A 24,911-nucleotide genomic window follows, 5' to 3' on the forward strand; every position below is an offset into this window, starting at 1 on the left:
GCAGTAGTATTTAGTTTTCGGAGGCCGAGAGTTGAATTATTCCCTCTGTATTTAGATGTAGCTGTGTGCTTTTTGTGCTAGGAAGCTGAGTGGATATAAATATATACCCATCGGATCTATAACCCTCAAAAAGGATACTGTGGCATTGGTTACAGTACAGTAAATATAACCTACTGTCATTGTAATTAAGCAAATTGTAATTTAGTGTTATTAGGAAAACAATCCTATTTCAACAGTTTTTACGTTAATTTATATTAGATTTCTCCCAGCAGCCAGTAACATTTTAATGTGTAAATGTGCGTAAATATAAATATAGTCAATATACAAATTAAACTTTATACTGCCCAGTAAATAATACAATGCATAAGTATAATTAATATATTAAGTGATCTGTGGGTTACAGAGTATTTAATGGAATAATTGCCAGAGTAAAGGTATCACTATAAATAAATTAAAATTAAAAGAAGCAGCAATTTTGGGGACCTCCTAAGCAATTTAGGTGTTTTCCCATAACAGAACCTGATGTTTTTTCGTTGTCAGGATCCATACTGAGGACACCATATAAGGTTACAGCGGCTATGTACAAATGTTAGCTTTGCACTTCCATTTTGTTTCTGTATAAAGTATTGGGCCTGAAGCAACAACAAAAAAGTTTCATGCCCCCCAATTTCCTCCCAGAACTATGCAAACTAGAAACAAGTTAAAAGCTAATGAAATGAGAACTCCAGTCTGATGGGCTGCACCAAGAATCTGCGGCTTAGGGCAACCCAATGTAATATATTTTGGAATTTCCATGCCAAAGTGTATATTCTGTCCTGGTGTCGCTGTAGCTTGGAAGAGATGTATGTGTTTAATTCACTGCTGTCTCCTTCCTATCCATTACATGTCACAGAAACTTGTGAATGGACTTTCATGAGATAAAAAAAAATAAAAAAATAAAATGACTTTTTAGTGTGGTTAGTTAAATGGAAATATGTGGGTACTGACATCACCTGACTTTTATAAGAATTCGATGTTATGGTATTTATCCCACCCCTCAGATAGATGCAGTGTCTTTATATGGGCATTCTCCATACTGCACATACTTAGACAAATACCTTGTTGTACTGTACCAGATTCCTGCTCACTGACTGACAAATTCATATCTCCCGTGGGCATGGAAATGGTGACTGCCAGCTGCAATTGTGGCTTACAGGGCTGAAACACTTATTATTGAGAGGACAAGCAAAGTCTTATTACTTTTATGGGTCCGTTGCCCAAAATTCAACAATCCCTGCCCCCTACACTAGAACTTTTACTTAAACATTTGACATAGCATATCATCCTTTCTTCAGAGTATGAGACTATAAGTAATACTGTAGATAGAACATAAGGTTATTTTAAATAAAACAATGCAACTTTGAGAGAAATGCTTTAAGGTGTGTACACACGGTGAGATTTAGCATTTTGACTATATAGTCAAAATCGCAAACGAAGATAGTGGAAATCGAAAGGTGTTAGGCAGCTTGCGATACCGTTTCGATCCCGATGCGCACTCCCGTGTGGTCGGTATCGCAAGGCTAGATAGACTACAGGCAAGTCAATCTTGACTATCTAGTACAAAGTATAGTCAAAATTGTCAGTCAAAATCGTACATAGACAAAATCAAAAGTACAGATAGTCAAAATCAGGCATAGCAAGGATCTCACCGTGTGTATGCACCTTAAGACAGCAGAACTTTTTGTTTTTCATGTTGTGATCCATACTTGGCACAGCATAAACATAAACACTTTTCATGCATGGCGGACTGAATTCAGAAAAGTAACTTGAAAGCACTGTGCTTGGCAGGCCCAACTGTCCAGCATATTATGGGGGTAATTCAGACCTGATATCTTGCTAGCGTTTTTTGCTGCGATCAGGTCAGAACTGCGCATGCATATGCACCACAATGCACAGGCGCGTCACACAGGTACAAAGTGAATTGTTGCTGTGCGATGGGTTTTATGAAGAATCCATTCGCACAGCCAATCGCAAGGATATTGACAGAAAGAAGGCATTTATGGGTGGCAACTGACCGTTTTCAGGGAGTGGTTTGAAAAACGCAGGCGTGTCCATGCGTTTGCAGGGCGGGTGTCTGACGTAAATTCCGGCCCCGGACAGGCTGAAGTGATCGTAACTGCTGAGTGAGTCCTGGCCAACTCAGAAACTGCACAAAGTTTTTTTTTTTTGTACCGCTCAGCTGCACATTTGATCGCACACTTGCACATCTAAAATACACTCCCCAGTGGGCGGCGACTATGCGAACGCAGGACTGCAAAAAACAGCTAGCGAGCGATTAGGTCTGAATTACCCCCTATGTCCCTTCCACCCACAGTGGTCCAACATATAACAATTGCACATAACTGCCTACAATTGTCCAGGATATTACTTGGCCCTCAATATGACTATGCAGTCCAAATCTAGATTCCAAATTAATCTAATCATTTTCAATCATGTTCGGAAAAACAATGTGTAACGTGTGTGGTAACTTTATAACATTATTAATTGCAGTCATCAATTAAATGTATCAAAGTATGTTGTGGGATCATAAGAATTAAATCTGCATATTCTGTAGAGCACAGGTCAGTCCAGCATGTGAATTATAAGGCTAAAACTAGTGTAACATCTCTGAAGTTGGACGTACAGGGAGATTTCTTAAGCTTCAAATGTCGGTGGCCAAAAGTCTCTTGAATAGCACAAATGAAATGTGCCTGATCCAATGGTTTAAAGGGGTAAATGCTTCCGATTTGCTAAATTACCTCAATTTGTATGAATGAATATGTTATCAATGGTCTGTCTGTATCAACTGTGTACTGTATATGCATACAATGATTTTGTTTCCCTTTAGGGCATCTACACTTACATTCCTATCATTGCTTTCCACTATTAACTAATTCATTTTTCTCCCCATTTTTTTTCTTCTTTTTTATGTGTCTGTTGTCTTTGTTTCCATTTCTCCTCTTGTTGGGGAATCTGTTGTCCCATGTTCTCTTTCCCCTCTCTGACTCCACCTCATCCATGGTCCTGACCCCTCCATCAATGTGCCAGCGTACAACAGCAAACTCCGGAATATCCATAAAAGTATGAACACCCCCCACACACCCACGCTTCACCGCCAGCGTTCCTTCACCTTCTCTGGTTTGTTCTGTCCTCTGCCTTCCATCCATTATGCATGTTGTGTCGCAGCCTCTGGCACATACAATGTCTGTGTTAGTAGAAGACATTGGGTCATTATCATATGAAGTGGCTCATATGCTGCTACAAGAGACTGGAAGAACTGATTGACGTTTGCTTGTTATGTGCTGTATACGCTTTATTATAATACACAGCAACTGGTTCAGACAGTAACTAATATAAAACGTAGCGTGTGTGATGGACTTGGGAGGCCAGAAGTGCCCTCTTTGCTTCAGTTTGAATGCATGGGGTATGGATTTCTGCTTCTAACCCTTGTGTTTATGAGCTGCCAGATCGCATGGGGTGTGGTGCCTTTCTCTCATGCGGTTGCTGTTGTATGGCTCTGTTTACAACATCTGTGTTGGGATTCACTGCACTGAATTGGAACTAATGTTGCAAATGTTTTTTTTTCCTTGTGTGCAAATTTGTTTGTCTATTCCTGGTAACAGTGTAGTTTATTAGGGACTTTGTAACGTAGCATGGCATTAAGACATATGGCATCAGTAACAGGGGGACGGGGGTTTACATCAGCGATTTATTTGAGTAAAGTGATGTACAGTATTCATATGATATGTCCAAAAAAAGGTAAGATGAACCATTCTATAATCTACCACAATGTATGTCGCCCAAACTCTAGAGTTTGTATGACAAGAAGATGAGGAAATTATATTATCTGGTGTTGGCACTTCACTCATTTTGAAAATCTTTAGTTCTCAGTTTAAGAGGTCTATTCATGAGCAGTGAAATGTGTGGAGAAGTTGAAGTAACATTTATAATTTGCATATTATACAATTGTATGGAGCAGCTGATTGGTTACTATGGGCAGCTTCATGAATAGACCCCTAAATTTTTAACACTGATCAATATAAAATATTTTTTAATTCTGTACATATAATAAAACGGTTGGTTGCTCCTGCAACCATCGGGCACAAAGTACCGATTTACGTGGCTTGCTCATGAGTTAGTAGCACCAAGCATCTTTTGTGTTCATCCCTGAAGGAAAAACTGCAAATATTGCTTGCAAATAAATTTTGTGATCAATGTGTACAATATAAAATATACATCACAATCTTAGATGACACTATCGTCTTTGTAAAATTAGTTCCACTGACCAATAACAGACATCTACTGTATGTGAGCGAAGCTGCAGGCAAACACTAGTGCCATATAAAACAAACGGAGAACAGCTCATTACCCATTTTGCTAAAATATCCCCCAAAACACTGTAATGCAGTCTACTATCTTCAGAGGCCACATAAGTCACTAATTGGAGTCCTTCTATGTACAAAGTGTATCAGTTGTTATAAAAATAAATATGCCTGTCAGTTACTTCCAAACAAGAGCTTCATTATGAATATCCGAAAATCCAATATCTGAAATATTCCAAACTCCCAAAACATTCAAGCGCGACTGATAGTGACACATTTGCTTTGTAATGGTTCAATGTACACAAAGTTTAATTCATGCACAAAATGATAAAAAATATTGTATAATATTACCTTCAGGCTATGGGGTATATTCAATTGAAGTCGGATCCATTCCAACATTCATTTGTCAGAATGGATCCGACCAGGGCTATTCAATGCCATCTCAATTCGACTTTAAAAAAGGTCGAATTGACATGCGGGAGCTGAGACGGGGGAGAGCCGCGGGCAGACGTGGGAGAGCAGCGCTACAGCAGCGTAGCCGGAGGATGTGTCACAGCCGCCGCTCATGGCAGCGTCTCACTTGCTGGAGTTGAGTGGACGCTGCCGTGAGCGGCGGCTGTGACACATCCTCCGGCTACGCTGCTGTATCGCTGCTCTCCCACGTCCGTCTGCGGCTCTCCCCAGTCTCCCCCCCCTGTCTCCTCCTCTCCCCCGTCTCTGCTCCCGCATCTCAATTCAACTTTTTTAAAAGTCGAATTGAGATTGTCGAACAGGTGGCCAAAACGGTTTTGGCCCCATTTTCGACAAAAGCATGCGGATCGGCAGCTATTCCGCCGATCCACGTTCTTTTCGACAAGTCGAATAATTTGGGGTTAGATTGAATGTCGAATAATTTGGGGTTAGATTGAATAGGTTGGAACCCCTTCTGACCTAAAAAAGTCAAAAAGTGCCGTCTTTTCAACAGAAGGCAGCTTTCAACTTCAATTGAATATACCCCTAAGTGTACATGGTGTATATGAAACAAAGGCATTTCATGTTTAGACCTGAGTCCCATCCCCAAGATATCTCATTATGGTATGCAAATACTCCAAAATATGAGAAAATCTGAAATCTAAAATACTTCTGGTCCAAAGCGTTTTGGATATGTGAGACTCAACCTGTACGAAAATTAACCAATCCAGGGAAGAATATAGGAAAATCCCCAAAACATTTTTATAACTCATGGAGCACTGTCAAGACTATCATAAAGAAATGTAGAATATATACTGTAGCAGTTTTCCTAACATAGGGCCTAATTCAGGTTGGATCGCAAAATGCGATCCATCCGCAAAAATTGCTCACGTTGTGTGATGTAAGATGGCACGTAGCCACCCCCACCCCCAGTTGCGCCGGCAGGGAGGCAACCTTAATTTCTACCATGAAGCAGAAATTGTGGGGGGGGGGGGGGGCATGCAGGGGGGGGGCATGCAGCCCCCAGCATGTGTACAGAAGGATTGCAAATTCCTACTGAATTAAGCCCATAGGCCATACTCCAATACTGCACATCTGTTTTTACAGAGAGTGTGTCTTCCATGTTAGGGATGTAATAAACTGCCCATGAGACAATAGCTCCATAATTTTATAAATGTAAACTTTATGGAAGGATAACAAAAGGAAGACCATTAGTCAACCTCTTCTACTTAAACTCCTTTTCCTGCTCCTCTTTCCCTACAGAATCTACAGTAGTTTTAACTCCTCACCCTCACTTTTGAAGCATTCAATCACTTCCCTCCTCCTACATCTCTGACCTCATCTCAATCCACACTCTCTTTCCTGTCTCATTTTGATGACTTGCCACCAAACCAATTACTGTACCTTCTCTCACTGCCACAATCAAGGCATCTCCCATGCTGCTACCCTCTTCTGGAACTCGCTTTCGTACCCTTTCAAGCTTCCATCACACTCTAGCAATTATCATCTGTGCTTCCTCCCCAAACCCCATCCCCCCTAGTTTTATCACCCAGCCCCTTTGGACTGATAGCAGATTCCTTCACCCTGCACTGTCCTGGTCTCCAGTGCACTCCCACTCAGTCAGTGACTTTGATCCTTTTTGTCCACCCTTTGCAGGGCACGGATTCATTGAGTGCTACTGTTATTAATGGTCTCTCTTTTAATTGTGTTCCCTTCTCAATCTTTGATTTTTGCCCCTGTACTGTCTGTTCAAACATTTTTAGATTGTATTGTTTAATATCTTGTAATTTTTCCTTTACATCGCTACAGACATTTGGTGATGCCATAATATATATAAAAGATAATAATAGTTTAGATCAACTTATCTTAAATTTAGCCTGCAGTTTCCATAAAGCAAATGGGAAACTCTCACAGCACGCAGAGTTATATTTGTAGGTCTGATGTACTTTTTAGCCGCAGTGACACTATTGGGTATAAGATTAACACCGTCCCCACCTTGGAGCGAGCATAATGCTAGAAGGATGCTTCTATAGACTGGAAAACTTAAAATAGAAACTAAGATATAGAAAAGTAATTGATGCAGTCTCCTACTTGGGAGATGATTTATAGTTTAGCAGGTCATTACTTAAAGCAAAAACCACATTGGCTTAAATATATAATAAACCAGTGTCCAAGATTGGCCCAATCAAAGCCCAGATTCCTACTGCATTATGAATCTATGTAATGATTTGATAAGTGCTTCCCACCATTGATGAATATGGCAAATACAGTGTTCAGATGCAATAGATTTACCACTGTAAATGCTGCTATAGTTGATTGAACCAAGTATTAAAATAGGGGGAGGTAGGGGGGGGGGTAGTTGGTTATGTTGGTGGAATAAATAAAATGTGGCCAGTCTATGAGATACTCCTTTCTTTCTCTTGGTAGAACCCTCCCGTTGACCCTATAACAGCCTGACAAGCTGCTGGAAACATTCACCAGTGACTCTGGTCCATGCTGGCACGATGGCATCACGCAGTTGCTTGTCAGTTGCACATTCATGCTGCTAATCTCTGATTCCAACATATAATTATTCTGTTTATATATATATATATATATTTTATGTTTTTCTTACAAGATCTCCTGCTATTACGTGTTCTGTATAATACAGGGCTGTTACAATTAAAGCACTCTACTTGGAGCACTCTGGAGCGACTTGGAAGACCTGTAATCAGGTGCATTTTAAGAGAGTAGGGGTCCTGCTGTTATCCTCCGTTGCGGGCCCCCTCCTCTGGCATAATGCAGGAGTCTACTCCGCATGCCCAGGTCTCCGGGAATGTGGCGCTCAGGCCTTGTTCCCGGGGATGTCTCCATTGCGCATGTGCAAATCCCTTGGAAACAGCGGGACTCTGGAGGGGTAAGTATAATATATGGGTGCAGGGTGTGTGGGGTGGGCCCCCCTGGACCCAGGGGCCCGTGTGCACTGCACCCATTATAGAAACGCCTGTGCCTGTAATGATGTGAAATGTGGAGAGCAGGTACTTCAGGGGATGCACTAGCCATTTAATGGCAGTAACAATATATGCATTGCATTTGTCACAAGGGGGCAATTTGGTGATAAAGCACTTGAATAGTGCAACAATTGTTAATTTACAGAATGGGTAATCAGCCACTACCTCCAGACATCTTGGCCAACCCAATCTCCGGGACCTCACCCCATGCAAATATTGGGTGTATTTTTTCTTCTTTTTGAAGAACCAGTTGTATTGAGAGTATATCACACCCTGTCAGATCTGAACACAGCATTAAATGTCATTTGCTGGCTATTCCGGCTTCTGGGATCCCGGTGGTCAGCATACCGACACTGGGATCCCGGACGCCTGAATGCCGGCAGCTGGGCGAATGCTACAGGCTCTATTCCCACTCTATGGGTGTCATGGACACCAATGACTGGGAAAAGTCCCTGTTAGCCGGGATGATCAGTGCTTGGGATTCCAGCGTCTGTATCCTGACTGCTGGGATCACAACTACCGGCAATATATCTCTATCCCGGCTATTTCACATGTTGTATTCTGCTATAGAAAATGCTGTTCTTCAAACATAAAAACTATTGATTACCACAATGGAGGACACATTGAACAATTGTTAGGCTTTTCAATTGATTGTCATTGCCACCTGGTGACAACATTTATAAGCAATTTTTTTTTTTTTTTTTCAATAAATGACCAGCGCATACTCGTAAGGGTTATGGGTCATTAGGTTGACACAACTTAGGTCAGCAGTCATTCGGTCGACCACTATAGGTCGACATACAGTAGGTTGACATGGTCATTAGGTCGACATGTACTAGGTCGACAGTTCAAAAGTTTGACATGAGGTTTTTACTTTTTTTGGTGTCTTTTTCTTCGTAAAGTGACGGGGAACCCCAAATAGTGCATTGTGTCTGCAGCGCTCGGCACATGTTACTATTCCCAATCGTATTCTACGTGGATCGTAAAGTATGAAAAAGTCCAAAAAGTTTTTAAAAAATGTGAAAAACTCATGTTGACCTGTCGACCTAGTACATGTCGACCTAGTGACCCTGGCGACCTAATGCATGTCGACATATAGTGGTCGACATAATGACTGTCGACCTAATGACCGTATCCCCTCTTAAGTACCTGTTTTCCAAATTTTACATCTTTACCAGCCTTAGAACTCACTCCAGTGTGTTGTAAGTAAGGGATACTTTAATTTTTACAACCGTAAATAATAAGAATAAGAAGAATATGACCCCCAATGGACAGTGCTGGATGTATGTTCAGATTTTTCCAAAAGTAAAAAAAAACCCTAAAGCATTGGCTTTCTGTCAACAAGGCCATATTAATACCACATGTCATTAATAAATCTCATGTTCTAAATTTCAGATCTGTAGAATCAGCATTTGTAATAACACAGAATGCAGACGATGATTAACACACTGGGGCAATAAAAGTGATTGGAATGTACAAAGCCACTGTAACAATGTGTCACTTCACAATTTGCAGTAATCGTTTTTATCTTTTCTAATAAGGATGAGGTCTACTTTCAAAGTCCCTGCCTAAGTTTTGATGTGAGGTCTGCAGCAATCCCTAACACAACATATAATTATTTTATGTGCTGTGTATAATATGTTTCAGGTTTCAAAGGGAAAATTATTCCTTTTTTTTCTTTATTAATATAGGGAGTATGTTTGGTGTTACTATTTTTAATGCAGAAAAAGAAAACCACAGGCCTATGGTTTTTTTTTTACACATTGCATTCATCATTAGATACTATGCTTTTTTCACGTCATATAAATACAAAAGATAGCAGTTGAGCCGACTCTGCACTTCTCCCCCCAGTCGGCCATGTTACAGTCAGTAGAGACTCCTCATTATGTGCGAGTTTCCATTTCACCCTTGGCTGGGAAACAATGGTCCTTATTTTGATGCTTAGAATATTAAACTGTGTGTCAAGAATTTGCCATCTACATAGCTGTGTATCGTGTTGAGACAGAAAGGCTTTTGCTGGATCTGAGCTGGTTGCAACTTGCCTAATGCCGCCTCCCCTTATTATTCCCCGACATTGTTGGAGTAACCAGATGAGGTTATTTATTTATTCATTAACAGTTTCTTATATTACACGACAAATTTCGTATTGCTTTACACATTGAAACAACAGGGATTAAATATAACTGAGTAATAACAGAAAGTCATAGAGGTAGGAAGGCCCTGCTCACAAGCTTACAATCTTATCTACTTTAGTGTGTATTATATACTAACTGTTCTACCCGTTCTTCGTACAGGAGTTTCTGATTTTCACGGTTGTAAATATAAATGAGTGTTAAAAATTTGGTAAATCTACAGATGGAGCCATGCTAATCGTGTCTCCGTCTGTGACTGAGTGCACCCGGCAAGGCACACCGGCGGGAACGAATAGGACGCGCGTGAATAGAGGCATCTCTGTACGCTCGGTGGCGTACCGAGGCGCAGGCGCACCTAGGCACGTTGCGTGCCCCCGCCTGTGATGCAGCCACTCTCAATGAGCATGGTCCATCTGTACAGAGATGTAAATTTGAGAAGTCTTGTAAGTAAATATTAATCCATGGTTCTTGGCGTTACCCGAGGAGCACCCATAGCAGATACGGTGAAAAGTGACAGGACCATTTTTGTAGTTTATTAAAGTCTACACACTGGGGGTGCAATTCAAACTTTGATCCGAATGTCCATTTGGCTGTTATCGTTCCAGCAATGCAAGCCACGTATCGGTAATGACGTCATTATGTCAATCCCCTTTTCATCCCCTTAGGGGAGGTTTATTAAAATTCTAATTACATAGTTTTCCTATATCCCACCAGCAGAATGCTTATGTTATGTCATCTTCCTAACATAACGGGAAGTAAGAGAATTAGTGATAAGTCAGTCAGTCAGTGGTTTCTAGGTCGACAGAGAGTCTAGGTCGACATGAGTTTAAGAAAAAAATTGGTGTCGTTTTCTTCGTAGAGTGACAGGGAACCCCAGTTAGTGCACCGCGTCCCCGCGCAAGGCTCGCTGTGCTCGGCACAGGTTACCGTTCCCAATTGTAGTCCACGTGGATCGTAAAGTATGAAAAGGTTCAAAAAAAGAAAAAATATATATGTGAAACTCATGTCGACCTTTTGTCATGTCGACCTAGTACATGTCGACCTAGAGTCCATGTCGACCTACTTACTGTCGACCAATAGTGGTCGACCTAGACACTGTCGACCTAAGTCTTGTCGACCTAGAGACCGGATCCCGATTACATGTCTGTCGACTTTGGTCCAATAATAGACCGTTCAGAGATCGTTACACCAGCATCAGCCTCTCTTAGGTGCTCAAAACATATCGATAGCTAATCAGACGCTAGTGCAGGTGACCGTGCTCATCATTAGAGTGTATTTGCACCAGCCCTCAGGCAGCCACAAATGACACATCTACTGATAATCACGTATCTCTGTGTGGGTATGAGCCCATATGTCAGATGCAACCAGATCTGCTCATGCATGTGGGCATGTGTAGAACCAATTTGCGGACTGATATCCAAACAGCATCAGGTGATTTGATTTTACTGAAATGATAACCCACCTCTTTATGCTTCAATATATGACACATTACAATGACAGTTTCTTACTGGCACAAGTTCTGTAGTATCTAAATATCAGGTCTCTCTTCAGATATTACAGATGTGGAATATACTTGTTAGCTCCACTATCTCTCCGCTTGCCACAGGTTCTATTCCCACTCCATGTGTGTCGTGGACACCCACCAGTGGGAATAGCCCCTGTTAGACGGCATTCCGGCTGTCTGCATTGTCAGCGGTCGGGATCCCGGCATCGGTATCCTGACCGACGGGATCCTGACTGCCGGCAACTAACTGCATCCCCTTCTCAGCTCGCTAGAACTTTCCTGCCTTAAACAGCCTTCCCGCAGCCCTGATCTTGTACATCTCTTGGTCCTATTTCTCTGCCAACACCTCCCCTCTTCTCCAGTAGCAGGGCCCCCTTGTCAGACAATCTATGGTATTAAGAGACTCCTCCACAGCGTTTGGATGACATTCTCCTCTATTCATTCCTGCGGCCATTGAAATGCCACATTATTCATAGGATACATGTCCTGATTATGCATGAGTTGTATATTCCATAGCAGGGTCATACATAAAGATGAAGAAGCCATCTTATCTCATAATGTGCAATGTAGCTTTGTGAGAATATAAATGATACTTACAATGTAATTTAAATTAATCCGTAATGAAATGATTAAATAAAAATTAAACTGTAGAACATGCTGGGAGCTACAATTTGTCAAGCACTAAGAAACTACTAGCTGACTGTCATGTGCAGATGTGTCCACCTACATCCTTGCTGCAGTCACGTTAAACAGCCCGTCTAAAAATGCGTATTTTTTGCATCGCTATGCGCATAGGACGCCCAAGTAGCTTATGCTGATATAAATGATATGCAGTATGCCTATATTATGTGTGACTGCAGCTGTATCTGCACACCAAATGCTACAGTACAGTGTTTTACTAGTAATAACTGTACTAGCATTTCGTGTGCAGATACAGCCACAGTCGCGCACACAATATAGGCATGCCGCATATCATATGAATGAGCATAAGTATTGCTATGCGACTAAGATGCATTTTTTGAAAGAAAAAAAAATAGACACCCGACATTAGCAGAGCTGCCTGGGAACTGCCGATTCACTCATGCCAGGCATATCACGGTGCATATTGTATTGAGGCAAGATGTACGAGACTATATATCTACTGTCAATTCAAGGGTACATAACCGTATCCGTAGCCTTATTACTGTGCAGTGTGAGGAGCACTGACAGCAGAGCCACAGTTGATGGTAGTGCATATGTATTCGAGTTATAAACAATTGACTGTAAAAGCTTTGTCTCATGCTGGTGCATTTAATACCACAGACCTTCTGCTCTAGGATTAGCTACAGTTTTCCTATTCTTTCCCACATTTACTATTCAGAAAGCCACGGTTAAACAATCGGTGCAGGTTTTAGGTAATATGTATAATTGGAAGAATACAATGAATGATTCTGGGCCTATAGACCTTAATATAGCCCAGTACATGGGGTTTTACTAGAAATTATTGTGGTTTTAAACCAATAGTTCTGTCACATATCTTTTCCATAATTGTGTACCTGCCGTCCTCTTTCAGTGCTTACAACAAGCCTGAGCACGTGCATTGGTCTGTCAGTGCCAGTAATTGTAGCATAAATCAAATAGACATATCCTATTAACATGTTCCGTCAGAGCCTGCACAGCAGTACAGTGCAATACGGAGTATATCACATATTTCTCTGACGTCCTAGTGGATGCTGGGAACTCCGAAAGGGCCATGGGGAATAGCGGGCTCCGAAGGAGGCTGGGCACTCTAGAAAGATTTCTGACTACCTGGTGTGCACTGGCTCCTCCCACTATGACCCTCCTCCAAGCCTCAGTTAGATCTTGTGCCCGGCCGAGGTTCGATGCACACTAGGGGCTCTCCTGAGCCCTTAGAAAGAAAGTATAGATTTAGGTTTTTTATTTTCAGTGAGACCTGCTGGCAACAGGCTCACTGCAGCGAGGGACTAAGGGGAGAAGAAGCGAACTCGCCTGCTTGCAGCCGGATTGGGCTTCTTAGGCTACTGGACACCATTAGCTCCAGAGGGATCGACCGCAGGCCCAGTCCTTGGTGTTCGGTCCCGGAGCCGCGCCGCCGTCCCCCTTACAGAGCCAGAAGCAAGAAGAGGTCCGGAAAAACGGCGGCAGAAGACATCAGTCTTCACCAAGGTAGCGCACAGCACTGCAGCTGTGCGCCATTGCTCCTCATACACACTTCACACTCCGGTCACTGAGGGTGCAGGGCGCTTGGGGGGGGGCGCCCTGAGCAGCAATAAAAACACCTTGGCTGGCAAAAATACCACAATATATAGCCCCAGAGGCTATATATGTGGTAATTACCCCTGCCAGAATCCAGAAAAAAGCGGGAGAATAGGCCTCGGAAAAGGGGCGGGGCTATCTCCCTCAGACACACTGGCGCCATTTTCTCTTCACAGTGCAGCTGGAAGAAAGCTCCCCAGGCTCTCCCCTGTAGTTTTCAGGCTCAAAGGGTTAAAAAGAGAGGGGGGGCACTAAATGTAGGCGCAATATTGTATATACAAGCAGCTATTGGGGAAATTTCACTTAGTTATAGTGTTAATCCCCACATTATATAGCGCTCTGGTGTGTGCTGGCATACTCTCTCTCTGTCTCCCCAAAGGGCTTCGTGGGTCCTGTCCTCAATCAGAGCATTCCCTGTGTGTGTGCGGTGTGTCGGTACAGCTGTGTCGACATGTTTGAGGAGGAGGCTTATATAGTGACGGAGCAGATGCCGATAAATGTGATGTCGCCCCCTGTGGGGCCGACACCAGAGTGGATGGTTAGGTAAAAGGTATTAACCGACAGTGTCAACTCCTTACATAAAAGGGTGGATGACGTAACAGCTGTGGGACAGCCGGCTTCTCAGCCCGTGCCTGCCCAGGCGTCTCAAAGGCCATCAGGGGCTCAAAAACGCCCGCTCATTCAGATGGCAGACACAGATGTCGACACGGAGTCTGACTCCAGTGTCGACAAGGTTGAGACATATACACAATCCACTAGGAACATCCGTGACTTGATCCCGGCAATAAAAAATGTGTTACACATTTCTGACATTAACCTCTAAAAATGGGTTTTTATGTTTGGGGAGAAAAAGCAGGCAGTGTTTTGTTCCCCCATCAGATGAATGAATGAAGTGTATGAAAAGCATGGGTTCCCCCTGATAAGAAACTGGTAATTTCTAAAAAGTTACTGATGGCGTACCTTTTCCCGCCAGAGGATAAGTTACGCTGGGAGATATCCCCTAGGGTGAATAAGGCGCTCACACGGTTGTCAAAATAGGTGGCACTGCCGTTTTAGGAACGGCCACTTTGAAGGTACCTGTTGATAAAAAGCAGGAGGCTATCCTGAAGTCTGTATTTACACACTCAGGTACTAGACTGAAACCTGCAGAGCGTGCTGCTGCAGCGTGGTCGGTGACCCTGTCAAACATACTAGTTTGCTAACTTGAGAACATATTAAAGACGTCGTCTTATATATGAGGGATGCACAGAGGGATAGTTTGCCGGCTGGCATCCAAAATGAATGTAATGTCCATTCTGTCAGGAGGGTATTAGAGACCTGTCACTGGACAGGTGATGCTGACCTTAAATGGCGCATAGAGATTCTGCCTTATAAGGGTGAGGAATTATTTGGGGATGGTCTCTGGGACCTCGTATCCGCAGCAACAGCTGGGAAGAAATATTTTTACCTCAGTTTTCCTCACAGACTAAGAAAGCACTGTATTATCAGGTACAGTCCTTTCGGCTTCAGAAAAGCAAGCGGGTCAAAGGCGCTTCCTTTCTGTACAGAGACAAGGGAAGAGGGAAAAAGCTGCACCAGTCAGTCTGTTCCCAGAATCATAATTCTTCTCTCGCTTCCTCTGAGTCCACAGCATGACGCGGGGGCTCCACAGGTGTAGCCAGGTACGGTGGGGGGCCGTCTCAAAAAATTCAGCGATCAGTGGGCTCGCTCACAGGTGGATCCCTGTTTCATTCAAGTAGTATTTCAGGGGTACAAGCTGGAATTCGAGATGTCTTCCCCCCGCCGTTTCCTCAAATATGCCTTGCCGACAACTCCCTCAGGCAGGGAGGCTGTGCTAGAGGCAATTAATAAGCTGTATTCCCAGCAGGTAATACTTAAGGTGCCCCTACTCCAACAAGGACGGGGTTACTATTCCACACGGTTTGGGGTACCGAAACCGCATGGTTCGGTGTGACCCTTTTTTTTTTTTTTATATTTAAAATCCTTGAACACATACATAAAAAATTCAAGTTCAAGATGGAATCGCTCAGGGCGGTTATTGCAAGCCTGGACGAGGGGGATTACATGGTATCCCGGGACATCAAGGATGCTTACCTGCATGTCCCTATTTACTATCCTCGCCAGGAGTACCTCAGATTTGTGGTACAGGATTACCATTACCAAGTCCAGACTCTGCCGTTTGGACTGTACATGGCACCGAGGGTGTTACCATGGTAATGGCCGGAATGATGATACTCCTTCGAAAAAGGGGAGTTTTAATTATCCCGTACTTGGACAATCTCCTTATAAGGGCGAGGTCCAAGGAGCAGTTGCTAGTCGGGGTAGCACTATTTTGGAAAGTGCTACAACTGCACGGTTGGATTCTAAACAGTCCAGAGTCACAGCTGGTTCCTACGACACGTCTACTGTTCCTGGGGATGGTTCTGGACACAGACCAGAAATAAGTGTTTCTCCCGGAGGAGAAAGCCAAGGAGCTGTCATCTCTAGTCAGAGACCTCCTGAAGCCAAAACAGTTATCGGTGCATCATTGCACGCGAGTCCTGGGAAAAATTATAGCTTCCTACGAAGCAATCCCATTCGGCAGGTTCCATGCAAGAACTTTTCAGGGGGACCTGTTAGACAAGTGGTCCGGGTCGCATCTTCAGATGCATTAGGCTGATAACCCTGTCTCCAAGGACCAGGGTATCTCTACTGTAGTGGCTGCAGAGTGCCCATCTTCAAGAGGGCCGCAGGGTTCGACATACAGGACTAGGTCCTAGTGACCATGGATGCCAGCCTTTGAGGCTGGGGGGCAGTCACACAGGGAAGAAACTTCCAGGGACTTTGGTCAAGTCAGGTGACTTCCCTACATAAATATTCTGGAACAGAGGGCCATTTACAATGCCCTGAGTCAGGCAAGGCCTCTGCTTCAAAACCAGCCGGTCCTGATCCAATCAGGCAACATCACGGCAGTCGCCCATGTAAACCAACAGGGCGGCACAAGAAGCAGGATGGCGATGGCAGAAGCCACAAGGATTCTCCGATGGGCGGAAAATCATGTATTAGCACTGTCATCAGTGTTCAGTCCCGGAAGTGGACAACTGGGAAGCAGATCTTCTCAGCAGACACAAAAAGCTATAAAAGATATTGCGCCAGGTCAAGGGACCTTCAGGCGATAGCTGTGGACGCTCTGGTAACACCGTGGGTGTACCAGTCGGTTTATGTGTTCCCCCCTCTGCCTCTCATACCAAAGGTACTGAGAATAATAAGAAGGCGAGGAGTAAGAACGATACTCGTGGTTCCGGATTGGCCAAGAAGAGCCTGGTACCCAGAACTTCAAGAAATTATATCAGAGGACCCATGGCCTCTGCCGCTCAGACAGGACCTGCTGCAGCAGGGGCCCTGTCTGTTCCAAGACTTACCGCGGCTACGTTTTGATGGCATGGCGGTTGAACGCCGGATCCTAAAGGAAAAGGGCATTCCGGAGGAAGTCATTCCTACGCTGATTCGAGCCAGGAAAGATGTAACTGCAAAACATTATCACCGCATATGGCGGAAATATGTTGCTTGGTGTGAGGCCACAAAAGGCCTCAACAGAGGAATTTCAACTAGGTTGATTTCTGCATTTCCTACAAGCAGGAGTGTCTATGGGCCTAAAATTAGGCTCCATTAAGATACAGATCTCGGCTCTGTTGATTTTCTTCCAGAAAGAATTAGCTTCAGTACCTGAAGTTCAGACATTGTGAAAGGAGTGCTGCATATTCAGCCCCTGGTTGTGCCTCCAGTGGCACCTTGGGATCTCAACGTGGTGTTGAGTTTCTTAAAATCACATTGGTTTGAACCACTAAAAACCGTGGATCTAAAATATCTCACGCGGAAAGTGGTCATGTTATTGGCCTTGGCTTCGGCCAGGCGTGTATCAGAATTGACGGCTTTGTCATATAAAAGTCCTTATCTGATTTTCCATATGGATAGGGCAGAATTGAGGACTCGTCCCCAGTTTCTCCCTAAGGTGGTATCAGTTTTTCACTTGAACCAACCTATTGTGGTGCCTGCGGCTACTAGGGACTTGGAGGATTCCAAGTTACTGGACGTAGTCAGGGCCTTGAAAAAAATTATGTTTCCAGGACGGCTAGAGTCAAGAAAATTGACTCGCTATTTATCCTGTATGCACCCAACAGGCTGGGTGCTCCTGTTTCTACGCAGACTATCGCTCGCTGGATCTGTGACACGATTCAGCAGGCGCATTCTGCGGCTGGACTGCCGCATCTTAAATCAGTGAAAGCCCATTCCACAGGGAAGGTGGGCTCATCTTGGGCGGCTGCCCGAGGGGTCTCGGCTTTACAACTTTGCCGAGCTGTTTCTTGGTCAGGGGCAAACACGTTTGCAAAATTCTACAAATTTGATACCCTGGCTGAGGAGGACCTGGAGTTCTCTCATTCGGTGCTGCAGAGTCATCCGCACTCTCCCGTCCGTTTGGGAGCTTTGGTATAATCCCCATGGTGCTTTCGGAGTTCCCAGCATCCACTAGGACGTCAGAGAAAATAAGATTTTACTCACCGGTAAATCTATTTCTCGTAGTCTGTAGTGGATGCTGGGCGCCCATCCCAAGTGCGGATTGTCTGCAATACTTGTAAATAGTTATTGCTAACTAAAGGGTTATTGTTGAGCCATCTGTTGAGAGGCTCAGTTGTTTTCATACTGTCAAACTAGATCTAGTATCACGAGTTGTGATTGGTGTGGCTGGTATGAGTCTTACTCGGGATTCAAAATCCTTCCTTATTATGTCAGCTCGTCCGGGCACAGTGTCCTAACTGAGGCTTGGGGGAGGGTCATAGTGGGAGGAGCCAGTGCACACCAGGTAGTCATAAATCTTTCTAGAGTGCCCAGCCTCCTTCGGAGCCCGCTATTCCCCATGGTCCTTTCGGAGTTCCCAGCATCCACTACGGACTACGAGAAATAGATTTACCGGTGAGTAAAATCTTATTTTTATATACACCTGAAAATAATGATTCAGATTGGCAGCAGTGAATAACAAGCTAAATAAAAGAAGAAGAAAAAAACGTATGTCCATATTAATAAAAGATTTATTTTTCTAAGTCTTATTGTGTTTGAAGAAAATGACTAGGAAACAGTTGACCCAACTAACTTTTCACCTTCCCCTTTTGCTGAAATACTCTTTTGTGATCCTGTTTTATAACATAGGAATGCAGCCACATCCTGGAGAGGTCCCTTGGAGGGCGAGGCACTTATGGGCACATACATAGTTACATAAACTAAAAAAACATTCTAATATTGGTTGTATTCAACACTCTTCTTGGTGCAGATCTCTGAGCATCAGGACTGGTTACATAACACCTTCCTAGTTCTAGGAATATTTGCTCTCAAACACCCCGTCAGGCAGGTGACATCTGGGTCTGTGGCTGGGAAGGATAGTTCTCTCTTCCCTAATTTACCTCCCTCCAGTTTTGGAGGTACACTATGTAGACAAAGGTGATTGGACACCCCCCTGTGCTTTTCTATGTATCTTATTGTCAACACACACATGCTGTATGTAGGGAAGAGTAGGATGAATACTCCCAAATCTGCTATGGGACAACACACAAGGATGTATCTCCCTTTGTTTACACTGTCCAGCTAATTACATCTGATTGTTTATTCAGTCACTGTCTAGTAGCAATAAATGTGTGATTTGTGGCATTCAGATTTGGCCATTGGTGGTCATTCCGAGTTGATTGCAGCCAGCAACTTTTTGCTGCTGATGCGATCAATAGTCCACACCTATGGGGGAGTGTATTTTAACTTAGCAGGGCTACGATCGCTTGTGCAGCCCTGCTAAGCTAAAAAATTTTTCAAGCAGAAGTAGACCAGCCCTATACATACTTACCCTGTGCGACGATCTCTGCAATGCAGGAGCCGGCTTTGACGTCAGACATCCGCCCTCTGTTCTGCTGGACGCGCCTGCGTTTTACTCCCCAAAAATGGCTCCAAACGGTCCGGATCCGCTCATCCACACCTCCTTCCTGTCAATCTTATTAGCGGTCACCGCTGCAACCGCTTCAGTCGGTAGCCGCGACGTAATCCGGCGACCCCGGTCGCCGGGCAACATCGCGTACGCACACTGCGCCCACCGCGCATGCGCATTCCTCACCCGTTTGCACCGCAGCGAAAAAACGCTGCATGCGAACGGGTCAGAATGACTCCCCATTGTGTAAGTACTGTACATGTATGACTGTTCGGGACACCCTGTGCGAGAGGGATATCTGTCCAGGGCAAAAGGTAATTTGGCTGCAGATGAAGGCATGGGTTGTTAGTTATCCTTCTTTCCCCAGGCGCAAAAAAAAATCTAGTTATGGCTATGTTGGAACCTTTGCTAAAAAGTTATTACTTTGGTGATTTTAACTGAAACATTTAGTAAAGTCTTCTTAAAAATACAGTAAGATCTTCATTTGCCCGATATGATCTACTCTACGCTGTCATATCTCCATCTAAGTAACTGTTTTACTGCAAGTGTCAGAACAGGGCATATACATTTTATTGTTGGGAATGTTACCTGGATGAAATAATAATAATGAATGTAAAAATATTAAAAACAAATGCAATGTAGATAAAACTTTTACATACTCCGAGATTCCATATAGTTGTGACTCTGTTGCATTCCCAGGGGTGCATACACGGGACAAGACCCCAGATGAGATTGGATCTTTAACACGTCGGAGGACAACCAGCGAAGGACAATATGAAGACAATGCTGCAGACCCTAGTTCCATGAGCAGTCCCACCAAAGTGCGCTCACCTGTCCGATGCGTCTCGCCAGAAGTCTTCAACACAATTGCAGCCAATCCAGGAGGAAGACCAAAGGAGGTAACAGCCTGACGTACATGCATGTAGCACAGACCCTACAATATACATAATATACTACGTCACATGTAGTAAAAGTCATTAATAGAGTACATCCCTACACAGACAGCGGGCCATCATGCATGTAGCTGTACATTTATTAGCGTCAACTATTTAGGATCTTCTAAGTAAAACTAAAATAACAGGTTCTGCTCTCAGAGCAATTATCTAAATGTGGTTTCATCAACAAAAGTAGATCATTAAACACTTTTACCTAATTCTTGTACTATACATACATGTACACAAATGCCACTACTATGCTATACATACATGTACACAATTGCCACTACTATGCTATACATACACGTACACAAATGCCACTACTATGCTGTACATGCATGTACACAATTGCTACTACTGTGCTATACATACATGTTCACAAATGCCACTGCTATACTATACATACATGTACACAATTGCAATTACTGTGCTATACATACATGTGCACATTTGACACTACTTGCTATACATACATGTACACAATTGACACTACTATGCTATACATATATGTACACAATTGACACTTGTACAATATTGGACCTAACTTTAAAGGGATTTTCCATCTTCATATTTTTACATTTCATTTCTGCAGCAAGGTACTTTGTGTTCCACAGGGAAACATCGGGGTGTAGAATGGATCTTGATCCAGAGGCACCAACAGGCTAAAGCTTTAGGCTGTCCCAGGATGCATTGGGGCCTCCTCGATAAACCCTGCCTCCAGGCACTGGAGCTCAGTTTCGAGTTGGTGCCTGCAGCAACAGGTCACTTAACAGGGGGGCTGCACTGGGCAGCCCTGAAAAGCTTTCTAAGAAGTCTTCAAGGGCCGCAGCGCTGATAGGTCAGTGTGACATTCTGTGCTGTGGCTCCATCACCTCCCAAGCGGCATCGCATACTACTCCCATGGCCTGTTCCTGGGTACTTGCGGCGGAGATGCTCTGGCTTTAGGCACATGGTCGCAGAGGCTCTCTTGGTTTGCGTGGCTGCTACGGGGAGAAGGTAAGAGGGTCCCCCAGGTGGGATCCGCCATTAAATCGCCTTCCTGTCACAGTCCAGGGAGACTGACCGCGATGCTGGCGTGGACACTGTCACCGAGCAGGGACCCCACTAGACCGCCAGGGTATAGGAGTACAGATCGGGTGTACTAACACCCATTTTAATAAGACTCCATAGTACCGGTGGTGAGGACCAGCATAGGGGAGCCGGCGCTTGACCTGTAGCCCCTCCCCCATCCCAGGGCGCCATCTACTGCAGATTTTCCCACCCTGGGGCTGACTCACACTCTCCCTCACTCCCTGACTGAGATGCTGGGCACCATCTTCTAAGCATAGCTGCGGCTGGTCTCCGGGACTTCAGGCAAGGTCTCCCTTGTAAAGCCACCGTTATACAGCGCTGTGACTTTACAAACACTTGAGTATTCTACATGTCTTTATACAGACAGCGTTATTTAAGAAAGAGTTTACCTATTACAGGATATATTGTACAAGTATTCTGATATATACCTCCGGTCTAGGACCGCGCTTTGTTTTATCTATATCTGTACATATACTAGTCCAGTGCAGTTTTATTGTCATAATTGTCTACATTACCTGTGACTGTGTGTGCCTGTATCTGCTGTGTGGTTTCACTATAAGTGTTTCCTAGATATATCTATCACTATATTCTGTACCCTAAGGGACTAGGTGTGTCTCGGTCATATATATAGTGCATCACAGTACTTACCCATTACATGTCTTCTACTGTGTACTCAGTCACATAATACTGGATTTAATCGCAGGTTTTGTGTCCTGTGTATTCAGTCACATACTAACGAATTTATTTGCAGATATTGTACTCTGTCTGGATTTATCGTACTAAACCTCTCTGTTGTTGCATTTGTGTACAATGTCTAGCAAGAAGGGCAGTAAGTCTGTGGACGCTCCATCATGCAGAGAATGCGCCAGGAATTTACTAGAGGGGGAAGTTTTGTGTGATGGTCTGTGTACTGTGTGTCATACATCTCCCAGTCAGTCCGCAGCTCCTGTAACCGAGGGCTGTGTTCACAAACCTAATAGGTACTCTGGTGGAACGCCTTACGCCTATGGGACCACCTGTGCCACTACAGTTACAAATTGTCCCTGTGGTTAATCCGCCTTGGCTGGAAAACATTTCTAACCAGTTGCAGCAATTAAATCAATCCTTGGTCAAGCAAAAACCTACTCCAGGTCACTCCCATGTATCTGGGTCATCTAAGCGGGCTGCTTCCTCCTCACAATCCACGTATCTCTCAGATGTTTCGTCTGAAGAAGAGGGGGAGCATACTGTCCTGTCAGACACTGAATCAGGTGTTTCTAATGAGGATTCTCCATTGCAAATTGATGTCCCTGCCCTATTGGTCGCTATTAAGCAGATCCTACAAATCACTGATGATGAGGATTCTACTACTATGGCTAAGAAAACTGATATGTTTAAACGGCAGAAGGTGGTTAACCCAGCGTCAGTACGGTAGAAAATTGTTGCACCGGCAGTCAGGTGGGTCAAAATTACCCTGAAATATTTAACCCCACATTTCTTACCACGATTTGTAAATCCATCTGTATATTTTAGTTAAAAGACTCACAAAAAAGTTATTTATGTGAAATAAAAGACCTTAGAAGTCATCTTAAGAACTTTATTTTACTATTATGAAAAACTGAAAATAATTAACAAAAATAGACATGCTTAGTCTCACTGTTAAACTTGGTAAAAGTTAACTTTTTTTACATAAATTTTACGTTTTGGTGTAAGTGACTACGAGATCTTTAAGAAATAAATGCAAAGTCTTATACTAATCACTTTCTTGCAGCATATCAGCACACTTGTCAAAAAAAAGATTCCAGCAATCTGTTTCTGATGTAGGAAATTTTGCTTCTGGCACCTGTGTAATTATATTTTCCAGCCGGGTACGTACATTCTGTCGAAAAGGTTGCTATTGCCACTTAGTCCTGTCTTTGCCAACATATTATGATGTTTGTACCTGGATTTCTGAAGTCTGGCGGGTATTTGTGCTTGAAGAGTCTTGCTGAGGATGACTAGATACTGACGAACGTATTTGATGCTGTAGTGCGCTCAGAGGTATATTATCATCGCTGTCAGAAGCCTCCTGCTCTGTGTCACTCTGCTGGCTGTGTATACTAACGTGATCTTCATTTACCTCACTTTCTGTCAAATGGTCACTTTGTTCTGAATCAGAGTCCTCTAAAAAAGATAAAATACGTTGCCGTTCACGTTCCTTGCGATCCATTTTGAAGAAAAACCTATAAATAACAAAAAACATAAACAATAAACACTACACTAATTTGGCTCGAAATTGTAACATCGACTGTAAGGTTGGGTCATACTTACCTTTTTGACGTTTGCGCACATCTATCTCCCTGCGCAGTCGCACGTCAACTAAGCTGTGGTGAAAAACAACAAGTGAGGTGTCTTAAATCCAGCTACTGAGAAGTTTGTCATTACAGTACAAAAAAATACACACAAGTGAAAATAATGACCCGACCTGACTGACGCTGAGTTAAAAATCTATTATCCCATTCTGACCATTTGGTGGACATCAGGCAGGAACCCTGGTCTAATCCAGGTAAGAAATACCCTCTGTCTAAATGGGCCTTGGCTCGCTATCCTCTCCCTGCAGAGTTACAGTATGTAACAAGTGGGAAAATCCACCGCTGGTGGATTCTCATTTCACCCACCTAGTGGTATCATCCACTCTGCCTGTCACCACTGTCACTTCACTGAAGGAACCGACAGATAAGCGTGTGGAGGGATACCTGAAATCTATTTACTCCCTTACAGGTGCTGTACATAGACCCACTATTGCACCCTCTTGAGCTGCAAAAGGTATTGAAGCATGGGTTCAGGCATTAGAGGAAGAGCTGCCCGAGGATATATCTTGACAATGCCAGACAATACCTGTCTCGCATTACCACCGCCGCCTATTACATTCAGGAGGCGTCCTCTGAGTCGGGTGTGTTGGCAGCCAAGGCGTCGACTACGTCTGTCCTGGCTCGCCGTATTCTGTAGTTGAGGTCATGGAAGGTGGAACTGGACCTCAAAAAGACCTTGGAGGTACTCCCCTTTAAGGGGGACATTTTGTTTGGGGAAGACCTTAATAAAATTGTGTCTGAGTTAGCAGCTGCTAAGACTGCTTTTCTCCCAAATACTAATCCTTCTGCACAGAAGGCAAAAGGTACAATTTTTCGTTCCTTTCGACCTCAAGGGAAAGCAAAAGGTCAGGCATACCCGAGACAGTCTTTTGCTCCCAAAACCACAAAGCCCAAGGCTAAACAATCCTGAAAGGCCCATCAGCCTGCTTCTAAACTAGACAAGCCTGCCGTATGACGGT

General features: G+C 43.8%; 1 protein-coding gene across 11 annotated transcripts in view; it reads left to right on the top strand.

The window, feature by feature from the left end:
• The window catches only part of TNS1 (tensin 1), a 937,838-nt gene that overhangs the window by 859,540 nt on the left and 53,387 nt on the right, over window positions 1-24,911 (top strand). For 7 of the 11 annotated variants that reach the window (XM_063933939.1, XM_063933936.1, XM_063933937.1 and 4 more), the window contains 2 exons: window positions 3,067-3,156; window positions 20,316-20,515. In XM_063933939.1, coding sequence (XP_063790009.1) covers window positions 3,067-3,156; window positions 20,316-20,515 — 290 coding nt within the window. The remainder of the gene's footprint in view (window positions 1-3,066; window positions 3,157-20,315; window positions 20,516-24,911) is intronic. The other 4 variants (XM_063933946.1, XM_063933941.1, XM_063933942.1 and 1 more) reach the window with 1 other exon arrangement.

The sequence above is a fragment of the Pseudophryne corroboree genome, chromosome 7 (assembly GCF_028390025.1).
Source record: "Pseudophryne corroboree isolate aPseCor3 chromosome 7, aPseCor3.hap2, whole genome shotgun sequence".
NCBI classification, from domain to species: domain Eukaryota; kingdom Metazoa; phylum Chordata; class Amphibia; order Anura; family Myobatrachidae; genus Pseudophryne; species Pseudophryne corroboree.